Raw genomic sequence first — 15,271 nt, forward strand, 5'->3', positions numbered from 1 at the left:
AGGGTGGAGGGATGGGGTAACTGAGTGATGGACATTGGGGAGGGGTGTTGTAATGAACACTGAATATTACATAAGACTGATGAATCACAAGACATGTACCCCTGAAACAAGTATTTAAAAAAAGAGAGAGCGAGAACCAGAGCAAACAGGAATAGCAATAAGAGGACCCAGAAGCCACACCAAGAAATCCCACATCCTAGATTTCTATAAAATACCCGAAGTTCACAGATCTAACTTTTAGAGTATGCATGTATATTCTTCTTTTTCTTTCTCCCTATGGAGGCCTGTATTTACCTTTTTAAACATTTATTTTGAAATAATATAGATCCACAGGTTGCAAAGCTAGTATAAAGAGGTCCCATGTGTTTTTTTAAAGGCATGCAGTGTGACATTTTTATTCAACTTATCAAAAACTTTTCATGTGTATGACAACCCTACTACAAAAAAAATATTTTAAATGCTTTTTTTGGGGGTTGGGTTTTTTTTCTTCTTGCTTTTTTATTGTTATGTTAATCACCATACATTACATCATTAGTTTTTTTTAAAGATTTTATTTATTTATTTGAGAGAATGAGAGACAGAGAGAGAGCGTATGAGAGGGGGGAGGGTCAGAGGGAGAAGCAGACTCCCCGCTGAGCAGGGAGCCCGATGTGGGACTCGATTCCGGGACTCCAAGATCATGACCTGAGCCAAAGGCAGTCGCTTAACTGACTGAGCCACCCAGGCGCCCCACATCATTAGTTTTTGATGTAGTGTTCCATGACTCATTGTTTGCGTATAACATCTAGTGCTCCATGCAGTATGTGCCCTCTTTAATACCCATCACCATCACCAGGCTAACCCACCCCCCTACCCCCTTCCCCTCTAGAACCCTGTTTGTTCCCATGTGTTTTTCATCCAGTTTCCCCCAATGGTTACATCTTACAGGACTATAATCTCAAAACCACTAATACAACATTGATAAAACGAGTATGTACAGTTCTGTGATTTAAACACTTGTGTAGATTTGTGTAGCCACCACCACCATCAAGTTACACAACCATTCCATCACAGCAAAGCTCTTCCTCCTGCTACCCCTTTAGAGTCCCACCTCTCTGTCCCCTGACGCCTAATCCCTGGCAATCATTAATTTGTTCTCTGTCTCTAATTTTGTCATTTGAAGAATGTTACATAAATAGAAACATACAACATATGACCTTTTGAAGCTGGCATTTTTCATTCAGCATGTCTTTGATATCACCCAACTTGTTGCATGTTTTGTTAATTCCTTTTTATTGCTTAGCAATACTCCACAGTATGGCTGTACCACAGTTTAATAATTCACCTAGTGACAGATGTTTGGGTTGTTTCCAGTTTTTGGCTAATGCAAATAAAGATGCTATGAACATTCAAGAACAAGTTTTATGCAGACCTAAGTATTTGTTTCTCTGGGGTAATACCCAGGAATGAAACTGCTGAGTTGCATGGAAAGTTTATGTTCAGGTTTTTAAAAAACAGCCTATTTTCCAGATGACTATACCATTTTACATTTCCCACTAGCAATGTATGAGTGATTCAGTTTTTCTGTAGCTTTGACAGGATTTTATATTACTATTACTTTAGCTATTTGAAGTATGTAGTAATATTTCACTGTTGTCATAATTTGGATTTCTCTTATAGTGATGATGAACATCTTCTCATGTGCTTTTTGCTATCTTCTTTAGTGAAATGTCCTTTCACATTCTCTGTCCATTTCCTAATTGCATTGTTTTTTCACTGCTGAATTTTGTGAATTCTTTATTTATTCTGGATGAGTCTTCTGTCAGATACCTACTTCATAAATATATCCCATTCTCATCATTGTATCTCATTCTCTTAACAGGGTCCTTCACAAAGCAAAATTTTAATTTTGATATAGTTCTATTTATCAATTTTTTTCTTTTATGGATACTTTTTTGATGTGAGCTAAGAACTCTTCACCAAGCCCTACATCACAAGTTTTTCTCCTACACTGTCATCCAAAGTTTTAGATTTTATGCTTAATATATATGATGCATTTTGAGTTAATTTTTATAATTTTGAGGTTTGAGTTGGGATTCATATTTTTGCCTATGGCTATCCAATGGCTCCACCACAATTTGTCGAAGAGATTATTATCCTTTCCTCCAATGAACTGTTTTTGCACTTTTGTCAAACATCAACTGGCCATATTTGCCTGTGGTTATTTCTGGTTTCTCTGTTTTACTGATGTATGTCTCTATCTCTGCTAACATCACCCAGTCCTGATTATTGTAGGTATAGTAAGTCTTGAAATTATACAGTGATTCCTCCCACTTTATTCTTCATCCGAATTGTTTTAATTTTTTTTAAGATTTTATTTATTTGAGAGAGAGAGTGCGTACAAGCAGGGTGGGGTGCCGAGGGAGACGCAGACTCCCCACTGAGCAAGGAGCCCAATGAGGGGGGCTCGATCCCAGGACTCTAAAACCATGACCTGAGCCAAAGGCACATGCTTAACTGACTGAGCCACCCAGGCGCCCCTCAAAATTGTTTGTCCTTCACCTTTCCATATAAATTTTAGAATAATCTATTCTGTATCAACAAGAAATTTTGCAGGGATTTTCACAGAAATTGTGTTAAACTTGTATACAAATCTGGGGAGATATAACATCCTTACTATGTCAAATTGCCCAATTCTTGAATACAGAGTATCTTTCCATTTATTTAGGCCTTCTTTGATTTCTTTCATCAGCATTTTGTGGTATTTAGCATACAAGTCATATACTTACGTTATTAGATTAACACCTAAATATTTCCCCCTTTTTTGAGCGGTTGTAAATGGCATTCATTGTATTTTAAATTTCATTCTCCACATTTTCACTGCTAGTATACAAAAAATACAACTGATTTTTGTATGTTTATTTTGTATCCTCTGGCATTTCCCAAATAGCAAAGTTCACCTCCTGAATTTCTATAAAACACTGGAAGTTCTCCAGATCTAAAGAACACTTCTTTTTAAAAACATACTTCTTGGAAAAATAAATTTACTCTGATACACGTTCCATTTGGTTAATATATACTGACTGTCTATTCAGTCTGCTACTGTAGGGAGACACAAAGATTAACTATAGCCAGACAAGGAACTTAATAGTCTAACATAAGAGATATGCAATTCAAGCTGAAATTAAGGGCAATAATGCAAAATAAACAGCACTGGCTGTAAAAGCTTAATTTAAAAATTAGGGCAAAAAGTATTTATATAACCTTAAAGAAAAGACTGGAATGAATATAAAGCAAAATGTCACCAGTAGGTACCAGTAATAAGCTTACTGCTGATTTTTTTTTTTTGGCTTATCTGTATTTTCTATGTTAAACACCTCTTTTATAATAAAGAAAACAAAGCTTTAGAAAGTTAAGTAACTTTTTGTCAAAAGGATACGGAACTACATTGCAATTAGGAACTCTGTCATTTAGAAATTCTGCAGCAACTTCAGCCTTAGGTCTTCCAACATCTTTAGGCCTACAGGAAAAATTATATGTAAATTATCATTCATGATATAAATCTAGATGATCTATATAATTTATTTTCAGACATAAAAAATATTCATGGTGAGCTTATTTAGAGGATATTTAGAAGGAACACTTTTATCTAAATATTTTTGATGAGTAATTAGTCATTCAACATCAAACGTCAACGCTTGCTGATGTTCCAAATGAAGTATTTACAAGTACTGACAAGTCTAATTATTTCTTAAATGAAAATAGAAAACAGTGCTTCCCCCCCCCCCCCCCCCCGTGGAAAGCATAACAATGGCATGCTTCCTGGCCACTTCTCACTGTGGCATTTCCCAATGTAAAATATTATCCCACACACAGAGCCTTCCAAATCTGCCCTGAACCCCAGAACCTCAAGGTGTTACTATGGAGGTCTTGGCTGAAATACACACAGGATTCATTCTGGAGATACAAATACCTTCATTTATCCTCTTCTTCCTGGGTGTGCTGATTAAACAAATTTTATGTCCCAAACGAAGCCATAAGCATGTTTTTGAAGAAGAAATAATGCCAAAGGCATTATCTAAAATTGCAAATGACCTGAACATTCTTAAGAAACTAAAAACAGAAGACCTCAAAACATTTCTAGATAAGAACCATAGCTATAGATAGAAAAGGACACAGAGAAGTCTCTCTTCTAATCTCAGTACAAATGGAATTTTCTTTCGTAGTACTTCCTCATTCTCCTCACAAAAGTAAATCACTCCCTCACACATACATAGTAAGCGCTTCATTACTACTTTTTCACATTTTTCATTAGCTACAGAGGTCTATCATACCCACTAGACTATGAACACCTGGAAGACAGTAACCATATTCTTATCTCTTTATATTCCTTCATATATAAGCACAGAATACTTTAAAAATAAATGAAAATTTTAAAAAATCAATGTTCCTAATAAAAATTACTTTTTATTTAAAATTGGAATTTTAAAGAAAAATAATTTAACAGGTCGATTTTCTTCTCTCCAATGAAGCAGTGTGCTCCTCTTGATTCAAAGCTTCTGATAAGAGTTTTATTCTGACTTTGTCCTATAACTAGGCTCTAGTTATAAATCAAGGAACCTGATTTCAGTACTGCATTCAACCACTCTGGACAGAGCTCTTTTGGTAAAGGTGATAAAGGAGACTTTCAAGATTCTTTTATGTTGTGGATTATATGTGCTTCCACAGTAGATCCCAAATAAAAAAACTCCTAGATGGTTTCTGTGGAGACTGCTAATTTACCTTTCCAGAATTAGTGGATCAGATTGTTCCACCAAAAAACTGCACTTTGAACAAAAAGGCCTTTCACAGGCATCTTTGCAGGATACCTTGGCCTAATTGCTTAATCTTGAAAACAAGTACCTGCCCTGAGGGCTGCTCTGAGATCAAAGGAGGTAATATGGATAAAGAGTTTAGGACGTGTTTACTACAACCTAAGCACTCAGCAAATGTTAACTATCATTATGATTTTCAATCATTATTTTAGCTACAAACTAAAGGGTATGGCCTATTATCAAAAACCAATCAACTCAGTGTTATCTTTGTTAGAGCATTCATATATACTAAAAATGTGTCAGGATCCACAAAGTTTTCTGTAGAGAAGGGTAATTTTAAGGGTTAAAAAATAAATAAATCAACAAAAAAATAAAACCTAAACATTAAACGTAGAGTTCACATTGCAATTACAATACTTCCTTAATCTGACTTTGTTTATAACCCATCCTTCAGCCTCTTTAACATCTTCCACAAAGAGAGGTTTCATGCCTATCCAAAAATTTAAATTTACCTTCTCTGCTAACCTAAGCTTATAATGCATACCTCCAACTATCTGAGCACTTCCTGCTAATAATCTAATCACTAGAGAGAAAAATAAAAAGTCCTTATCTCTCCATATGTATAATTCTTTGACCAATGACACTTATATCTGAGCTTGTCAAATCTCTAAATGCTACATACTAAAATTCACTAATGAACCTCTCCTCCCGGCTACATATATGCCCACCTGCAGTTTGTAAGTCATTTCTAACAACCCATTCCTAGATGCTTTCTGTATTTCATGTTTGTCTATGATAATTATCCCTTTATTCCATTTCAACTGCTCCTGGGTTTTCTCTAACTTTCCACTTTTTTTTTTTTCTGTAAGAAAGTCCAAACTCTCTCACAACTTCATTGCCCCAGTGTCACCATACAATTCTTGGCTCATAAGTCCCCACCAATATATCTCACTAGGGCCTAATATTCCAGCTACTGTTCTCTTATGAAATCAATAGAAGTAAAAGAGCCCTGCTCCATGTCTTCAGAGCACAATTATCCCCCAAATCACATAACCCATTTGGAAATCTCTTTAAACAACAACAAAATCATATATTTGTTTATAAAACTAGTTTCACCAGAATGCTCACAATTTTCTTGCAAACTTTTACCTAAAAAGGGAGTGGTAGTTATTTTTAAAATAAAATTAGTGTTACCCTCTCAGTTTTAAAAAAATTATTAAACTACAATGTACTCAAATTCAAGTGATTATCAGAATTTTAAACTAAGATCTTAAAACTTACCTAAATAAAAACTGCCTATTTAGATTGGAAACATCTATAGTGTCCATGTCTATAACATGAATCTGTCTAAAACCAGACAATGCCTGTGGGAATAAAAAAAATCCAATTAAGCAGAAGTTTCCACACATTTGAAATTTTAATATTTGTTTTCAAGGTAGTCCTAAATTTATAAATGCTCAATAATAAATTCTACATAATTGTATTCAACGGTTAAAGAGTCTTACAAAGTATATAAAAGTCAGGGTTCTTGTAAAGGTCAAAAATGTGTAACTACTCAGTCTATAACCAAAAGAGAACAACTCAAAATTTCTACAGTTGTTTTATAATCCCATAAACGCATTTGTAAAGTTTGTTGTTTTGCTGCTGCCGCCAGATGTTTTAATTTTACAAGTCTTACTAATTAACTGAACTTGCTATTCTTTTTCAGAATACTGTTAAGCAATTCCTACAAGTTTTATCTTAGTTTACGTAACATTAAGTATGTCAGGATTCAGAAATAACTATTAGAAGTTGTATATTATGAACACACATATGTACACAGCACATGTAAAAGGAATATCTTAAAAGTATTGAGTCAAGGGGCGCCTGGGTGGCTCAGTCGTTAAGCGTCTGCCTTCGGCTCAGGTCATGATCCCAGGGTCCTGGGATCGAGCCCCACATCGGGCTCCCTGCTCCGCGGGAAGCCTGCTTCTCCCTCTCCCGCTCCCCCTGCTGTGTTCCCTCTCTAGCTGTGTCTCTCTCTGTCAAATAAATAAATAAAATCTTTAAAAAAAAAAAAAAAGTATTGAGTCAAGAACAAGCAATCAAAAAAGCTAGGGAAAAGCAACAAACTGTTGCAGTACAACCACTGCTCAAATTTACCAGCAGAAGCAAAAGATTAAAAAAAACAAGCCTCAATAATTAATCATGCTTTTCTGGTCTTGGCCAGTTAAGCAGTCAAATTAAACCAGGTGTCAATAATTTCCCTACTTTTTGGCCCTTCTTATAGCAAGAGATCCTCCAGAGTTGTCTATACTTGCTTTCTCATATTCCTGTCTCACACATACACTAAACAAGCTTTCATCACTCCCACCACTCTGCAGAAAACTGCTCGTCAAGGTCACCAGTGACTCCCATGTTACTACTTCCAATGACAATTTTCAGTCTCTCTGATCTTACCCACCTGAAGTATCTTTAAAATACATTCTTCACTTGGTCACTACACTCATGAGAAATCTGAACATTAAAAATTGGTTTCCAGTTCACCTCACTCAGGAGTTTTCCTCCTACTTTACTGGCTAGAATTTGGAGTGGCCTTGTGCTTAGTTCTGGTTAGTGCTGGTGATCTCCGACAATCTTATAAGATAAAGCATCATCTAACAGACATCTCAAACTTAACAGTTTCCAAAACCAAACTCAATCATCCTTGCTCACCAACACCACTAAATCTATTCTTTTCCCAATGTCTCCCATTTCAGGGAATGCTGACTCCATCTTTCCAGGTGCTCAGTGGAAAAACCTTGTCGTGTCATCCTTGGCTCCTCTCTCTCTCTCATGTTCCACAACTAATCCACGAGTGAATCCTGTTAACTCCAACCTCAAAACATATCCATCATCTGACTGCCTCTCACCACCTCCAATGCTACCATCTTGCTCCAAGTCATTGCCACCTCTTGCCTAGATGACAACAACCTTCCAACCAGCCTCTCAGCTTCCTGCTCTGTTCTTCCTTGAGTCTTTTCTCCGTACATCAGGCACACTGAACCAGGTTAAAAGTCAGATCAATCAACTCATCTGCTTAAATCTCTCCAAAGACTTCCTGACTCAGAGTAAAAGGCAAAGTTTTTACAGTAGCCTCTAAAGCCATTTGTAATATTCACTCTGAGCCCTTCCATCTCCCATTACCTCTCGATATCCTATGGGAAACTGCTCACCCTTGCCCATTTCTGCTTTAGCTATAATAACCTCCTTGCCTCCTAGAACATAAAAGCCACACTCCCACTTCACAGATTTTGCACCAGATGTTACCTCTGCCTAGAATATTCTTGCTCACCTCTCTGCTCAAATAGCATCTTTTTGTAAACCACTTCCCTCCCACCAGGCTACCTATCTTCCATTCTTCCTTTCCCCATAGCATTTATTACCATCTGACATACTATGTATTTTATTTGTCTTTTTCCTTCCATAAGCCCCACAAACACAAACACCTGTCAGTATTTTTCAATACTGTATCTTTAGCTTTCAAAATGGTGCCCGGCATATGGGGAGAGGTGGTTCTATAACTATTTTCTCAGTCAATAATATTAATGTCATATTCTTTTTTCAGAATGAGCCTTTGGGGGGGACCTACAGTCAATTTAAAAAACCATGTACATTTCTCATATATTTATGTCTGAAATAAGCAAAATAACAAGTGGTAATTGAAAAGCTTTAGTTTTCTTAAGACATTACAATGCAATAAATAACAAGGCCATTCCTAAAGTTGCTTGATGACTATTCCTCAGATCTAATCTCCAATTAATTTACATTTAAAATCACTGTATGTCACATTTGCAAGTAACAGCTTCATAATAGAAAAAGTTAAGCATTAGAGGATTTTTACATAGAATGCCTACCAAAACCACTACCCATCCTCCATAAATCCTTCCCTTCTAGAACTCTTTGGTACTCCAAGGGTTTTTATGTTTGAGAAAATTCTGTCATTCTGGCACCCCATCCCATAGTATATCATACATAATGCTATTTATTTTGTGTAAGACTTGTCTCTCCAATGAAATTTGAAATTCATTAAGGACATAGACCTTGATGACCTACAATCCCTTCAGAACTGAGCACAGCAGTTAAGTACCAAGAAGCATATTAAGTTTCTGCAGTTACACTAAGAGTGACATTAATATTTTCTTAGCAAAATGAATGTAGCTGTTGACATTTAAACTGCAGCCACAAGGCCAACTTTTTAGGTCCCTCTGGCTATGTGACCTGATTCGCTGTCTAAGGATTTCCTCTAGGATTTCCTATTTTCTACATACCACTGAGAAGGCTGACATACAACACCTTTAAATCAATTCCTCCCCTATCCATTTTTATTAAGTAAACCAATAAAGCCTTATAAAAAGCTATCTGTGGTTATGAAAAGTCAGTAAAACTAGTAAGTCACATATTATGGATTTCAAACCAGTATATAGAAATAGCTTATCTAAAAAGTACCCCCTCTTAAGATGATATTCAGTGAAAACAAACTGACCCCAAAAAAAGCTTAGCTATCCCAAATTTTATGTTTGATTAAGTCATGTAATGACCTAATAGTTCATTGAAAAGCACACCTAAGAATTAATGACCTGGATTAGGTTCTAGGAATATCACTATTCAGAAAAACTCAGGCAAGTCATTTAACATCTCTAAACCTCAGTTTCTCCCTCTATATAGAATGACACAATATCCTAGCCACCTAATCGGGTTATTTTGAGGAACAGAAGAAATAATTCTTTTAAAATTACATGTTAAAATATGAATTACCAGTTTTGTTATTTACATCACTGAAATTAATGACTGCTATGCAAGAGGAAGCACAAAGATTTGTTTGATAAAGATCAGAGAAGAAAACAAGAATTTTCTATCAATGACTTTATAGTTGAGGACTTTATAGAGCGTAAAAAGTTCCACAGTTATATCATTATTTTAATTACTATCTCGAATTTGACCTGCTAAATTTATCTAACAAAGGCTCACAGGAAAAAAGGTTAACAATCATAATAAAGAAATTTCCTAGTACTAGAAAAGGAAAAGAAAAAGCTTTAATTATCACAGAGAAAAAAATACATTTATATATATATATATTACCAGATTTTTTAGGAGCTCACATCCTAAGCCACCAGCTCCAATGACCAGAACTTTACATGTATCTAACAAAAACTGGAGAGACTGTAAAGAATGAAAAGGCGTATTAAAATCTGGTTGATAATAACCATAAGCATCATCAATAAAGCAATAAGCCATAAAACAGTTTCTGATGTTTCCATGAAAAATGCAATTGAGGATAAAGAGCAGACTTCGTATTTAATAAATTATTTTAAATTTATGAACAAGGTAGAACCAGAATTTCTGTAATCTAATGATTTCAGAGGGTTTCAATTTTAATGTTTTTAAATTGACTTTAATTTTATTGAATTAAAAGGTTATTTCCAACAAGAAAAACTACTATACCTAGTTAATTAAGACTTTTCTTTAAACTTTGAAAGGGGATGAAAATATCAAATTTATTTAACTGACTTGCTAAAAAGAGAAAAGTATAAAAACCTTAAGAACAGAGGCTCAAGCACCGCACAAGGTGTTTAAAGGTTTTAAGGTAAAAAGGTAAGAAAATAATTGCTGCTTTTGAACACAGTGAGTGAAACTTACAAAACAAGAGATGACAGGAAGAAAAAAAACAGTAAACTCTTAGAAAATTGTACATCAGCAGAAATACAATTTAAAACAATGATTTAAGAACAGTACCGTAAATTATCTGGCAAAAAAAAAAAAAATTCAGAAGCACAAGAAAATATGGTGGAGTATCCAAAGAAACACAAAATACTTTCAATTCTGTCCAAGATTAAAGGAGAGAAGTTAAACTGATGATACAGTAAATGAAACCCAAGAGTCTGTACCTTAATTTTAAGAGTGGCATAATACTGCTATTTCAAAACAACATCTCTTTATAAACACAAGACAGAAGAATTAACTATAAAGAATATATTTTCTACCTTGCAGTAAAAAATAAGTTGTATTTAGTTGAACATTTGCCTTATGTCAAACTACCAGTCCAAAATTCTATCCCTCTATTATACAGCAGTCATATGATTTTTAACATGCAATTAATTATTTTCAATTCTAGGTAAAGATGCTCATTTCAACTAAATTTCAAAATTTAAGCAAGCACATCTATACTTCTATCAAATTTAATTTCTCATAGTAGGGTTAAAAAGGGGACTGTGTCTCAAAAGTCATTTTAAAACTGTAATTCTCAGTGAAATATAACTTAGAATCTTAAATGAGATTATGAAGTTATTTTACTCTTGAGAATTTTCAACATATTACATGAGAAATGTGAAAATAATGACTCAAATATTTGTCATTCAATTATAATCAGTTGCAAATATTCAATTTAGTATTTTAAGGTAACTTATACAATTGTTAATAGTTTTATTAAAGAGCAAACTAAAAAGAAAGCATTTTATTATTTTTGAAACATAAAACTATTAGAGGAGTTATTTAAAAATAAACATTTCTCACTTCAGTGCTGGGTTCGAAATCAGGGTGTGTGAAGGGTCCAGATCGCTCGAGGAACTTCTTTACATGGTTCCAGCGACCTTCCCAGTCTCCAGTGTCCCCACACCCACCATCAACAGCCATTCTGCACAGAACACAGTAAATTCAGCTGCAAAGATCAGTAGGAAAAAGCCACACCTACAACTATTATGGTTTCCCCAAATGAAAAAGTAACTACACCAAACCTGCTCAAATAAAAAGGGAAACATCAATGTGGTTATGCTTATGCTTTGAACTTTTCTCTTGGCTATTATCTAGTTCATTTAATGTTAAGAACTACACATTTGATGAGATAAATCAGTCTACATGTTTCTGGGATCCTTAAAGCACCCCAAGATCAAACTTGGGATATTCTTGGTCAATTGGTGAGAAATGGGCTTCTCCACATTTGGAATTTATAAAAGATCACTGTAAACTTCCCCAGTTTGTTCCAACAACACACTTGGATCAGGAAAAAAAAAAAAAGAAACTCCACTTTCATAATAGTGAAGCTTCAAATCTAATATAATTCATGTATCCTTTCCAAGTTTGAAAGATGTGATTTAATGATTATTTTTGATGAGAACATTCACACATTTTTCCCTGAAAGAGATCCCAATTTTCAAAAAAGAATCTTTTAACACTATGAGGTGTTGTTTCCACTCAACACAAAAGAAGTTTGGGGTTACAATTACACTACAGATAGGCACTGCCATCTAAAAACTTTTTAGAACATACAACTGAATAAAGAGGGACTCCTCTAACAAATGTATTTTTTACTCTCTGCAAGATTTATGTTTGGTTGTGATTATTTTTAATTTTCAAATTTCCTGTAACCCACAGTTTCTACCTCCAGATGTATTAGTAATATCCAATTTTTACAAGTATTGCCTAACAATAAAGACCATAGCATTTGATGTCAAGCTGGGTCTGGTTCCACAACAACATTGTGACCTTGAGCTGATTATTAATGGCTATAAATCTCATGTTAAGTTGTCTGGAGCTACTTCTTAAGGTCAGAACAAGGATAAAGAGATAATCCACATAGAGGCCTTAGTACAATATCTGCCATACAGTAAGCATTCAAGCCTTTACTGTCATTTTAAGCAAAGGTGGAAAGGAAATGAAAGGTGGGAAGGAATGTGAAATAAAGCTTGTCATTCCAATCCTTTTGCAACTGAAATTAAACTTTCGGAGGGAGATACATAAAGACTAAAACACGCTACTGGGAACTGGCACAGAAACTACTAACTCACCACACCCACTGCAAGAGTACCTTCTACTCCTCCCATGTAGGGAGAAGAAAAATTATGTGGCGTGGGCCAGGTTAGAAAACAGATTAAATCTGTCTCACCAGCACAAAACTAAACATTTGATAAAAAATAGGGTGTGTAATAAATGGAGAAAATAAACTCTTTGGAGTCAACATTAACCCTTAAGAGCCAACTATGTTGCAAAAATGAAGTGCTTAGTACAAAACCTTACAGATAAAGTTCTCATAAAAAGTTAGCAATAATACTATTGTCTCGTAATAATACTATTACGAAAGGCCAAAAAGGGCCTAGTGTCCGTTTCACGTGTTTAATAAAGATTCCCTTTTCACAAGGTCACGGCTATGACAATTTGGGGTGGAGGGGGGTTGGGGGCTCAAGGGTCCTTCCGCAAGACCTTTGGGTCAAGTACCACCCCGGCGGGCCGGTGCCGGGCCTGCTGCGGTGGACCCCGGGCCCGGCGTCCGCCCGAGATACAGACGAGGAGCGGCCCGCCGGGCCCCTGGGGCTCCGGGATGGGGGTCAGGGGATGAGGCCGCGCGGCCTGCGCTCCGGGTGCCCCCCTCCCAGCCCCCCGGGCCCGCTGCGGCTGGTCCCCTAGGCCTGGGGTGGGGGGAGGCGGGGGTCCCCGGAGAGGGCCCCGGCCTCCCGGCAGCACTAACTTCTCAGCCAGCAGCTCCTCTATTCTCCTTCTTTTCTTCTCCCTAAAAGAAAGAGAGAATAAAAGAAGGGTCAGCATCACGCTACACACCGGGCGCCGCGAGGGGACGGGGCGGGGGGGTGGGGGGACCCCGGGTGGCGGCGGCGACCGCCCACCGCCGCGCTCTCTCACAACCCAGCCCGGCCCCGCACGCCTGCAGATCCAGAGTACTTACGGCTCCTCGCCATCCGCCATATTGTTCCCCGCCTCTTCCCAGGTGCCCCCACGGCGGGCGGGGCGGAGGGGCGGAACGAGGCGAAGGGGCGGGGCCGTCAGGGAGAGTTGGAAAAGGACGGGGAGGAGCGGAAAGGGGCAAAGGGGCGGGGCCAGAGGAAGGGGTGGGGTTGATGGCTTGGAGGCTCCCTTGGGCTTTAAGGCTTTTGCGTGTAAATATAATCTTGATTACACTTCATTACATAAATCTTATCCAGTATATAAGGTTGCGTGAAAATATACACATAATACATTATACGTTTATACAACTTACGTACTAATTAATAATTATAAAAAATGGTATATTCTGGGCGCCTGGGGTGGCTCAGTTGGTTGAGCGACTGCCTTCCGCTCAGGTCATGATCCTGGAGTCCCGGAATCGAGTCCCACATCGGACTCCCTGCTCAGCAGGGAGTCTGCTTCTCCCTCTGACCCTCTTCCCTCTCGTTCTCTCTATCTCTCATTCTCTCTCTCTCTCTCAAATAAATAAATTCTTTTTTAAAAATGGTATATTCTATGAAAAAACTCCTTGGAAGAGGCACCCTCGTGCTGCAGAGCGTCTCTCTGAGGCAAAGCATCGGAGTAATTTTCACCTTAAATTTTCAGGAAACATTTTTGCATAAGAGTACGCACTTTAAGAATAAAATCTAAATCAGTTTATAGTGGTGGGATGAAGAGATTATTATTTTCCTCCTTTGTGAATATCAATGGTAATCTTTTAATGTCACATGATTCTTTCAGATAAGTTCAGCAGAAATGGAACTGGATAGAAAAAACTTTTTCTGGGGAAAAATATGTATTTAAATAAAAGTATAAAGAAAAAAAGCACAAAAATTAAGGAATAATTTAGAACACCTGTAATCGCATCACCTGAAGATAAATGATTAAATTTGGACTATTTTCACAGTCAGACATAGATGATGGATAGATAGATAGATAGATGTGTTTGTGTGGGGGGAGTGTCTGGATGACTGGATACAAAAGATCATATTCAAAAAAATATATGTATATATGCACATATATATACATATATCCTTTCTTGGAGCCGGAAAAAAATGAGATTTAGAATTAGGAAGAAGAACAGTTTAAATTCTTAACTCTCCACTTACAAACTATAAGAGTCGGGATACTGCTGGGTCTTCATTTGTAAAATATTTGCCTTGTAAGACTGAGAATTGAATGAAATACAATGGTTCTCAAATTATAATCCCCTGATCAGCCCTATTAGCATCACTTGGGGAATTGTTATAAATGTAAGTTTTCAGGCCCCATCCCCAACCTTCTGCAAAACCCTGGATGATTCTGTGCAAAATAAAGCTTGAGAACCACTGACATGGAGTACGTAAAACCTAATGGGTACTCGGTAAATGTAGCTGCTGTTAATAAATTATGATGTTGTCTCCTCTTTGTCCTTTATTATCCCCCAATCAGGTTCAGTTCAATAGCATTCATTGAGCTGAAAGTCAGTGACAGGCAATAAATGGGAGAAGACACAGTTCACAGTCCACAGTCTGTAGCAGGAGACACCAGCCACTTTCTTGGGTCACATGTCTCCGTATCAACCCAGAAAACTCTTTTTTTTTTTTTTAATTTTGCCCAGACTACTCTGCAGATAGAAACCACTGAGATTAAGCCCACGCTTTTCAAAACAGACTAGTGTGGGTGGGGCCTCAGCAATGCTACTCTCTGATCAGAGAGGAGATCTTCTGATTAGTGGCAGCAAGCTCCACAGCCCCCTCAGATGATAA

General features: G+C 36.9%; 1 protein-coding gene across 5 annotated transcripts in view; it reads right to left on the minus strand.

Moving 5' to 3' along the window:
* Positions 1 to 15,271, minus strand: part of UBA3 (ubiquitin like modifier activating enzyme 3) — a 28,188-nt gene that overhangs the window by 10,634 nt on the left and 2,283 nt on the right. The window contains exons 1-6 of one of the 5 annotated variants that reach the window (XM_027584230.1): positions 13,486 to 13,596; positions 13,273 to 13,314; positions 11,325 to 11,445; positions 9,894 to 9,974; positions 6,075 to 6,157; positions 3,419 to 3,499 (exon numbers count right to left, since the gene is read on the minus strand). In XM_027584230.1, coding sequence (XP_027440031.1) covers positions 3,419 to 3,499; positions 6,075 to 6,157; positions 9,894 to 9,974; positions 11,325 to 11,445; positions 13,273 to 13,314; positions 13,486 to 13,505 — 428 coding nt within the window. In that variant the 5' untranslated portion in view covers positions 13,506 to 13,596. Of the gene's footprint in view, positions 1 to 3,418; positions 3,500 to 6,074; positions 6,158 to 9,893; positions 9,975 to 11,324; positions 11,446 to 13,272; positions 13,315 to 13,485; positions 13,600 to 15,271 lie in introns of those variants that run through there. The other 4 variants (XM_027584232.1, XM_027584233.1, XM_027584231.1 and 1 more) reach the window with 4 other exon arrangements.

Source organism: Zalophus californianus, chromosome 1, assembly GCF_009762305.2.
Source record: "Zalophus californianus isolate mZalCal1 chromosome 1, mZalCal1.pri.v2, whole genome shotgun sequence".
Classification (NCBI taxonomy): Eukaryota; Metazoa; Chordata; class Mammalia; order Carnivora; family Otariidae; genus Zalophus; species Zalophus californianus.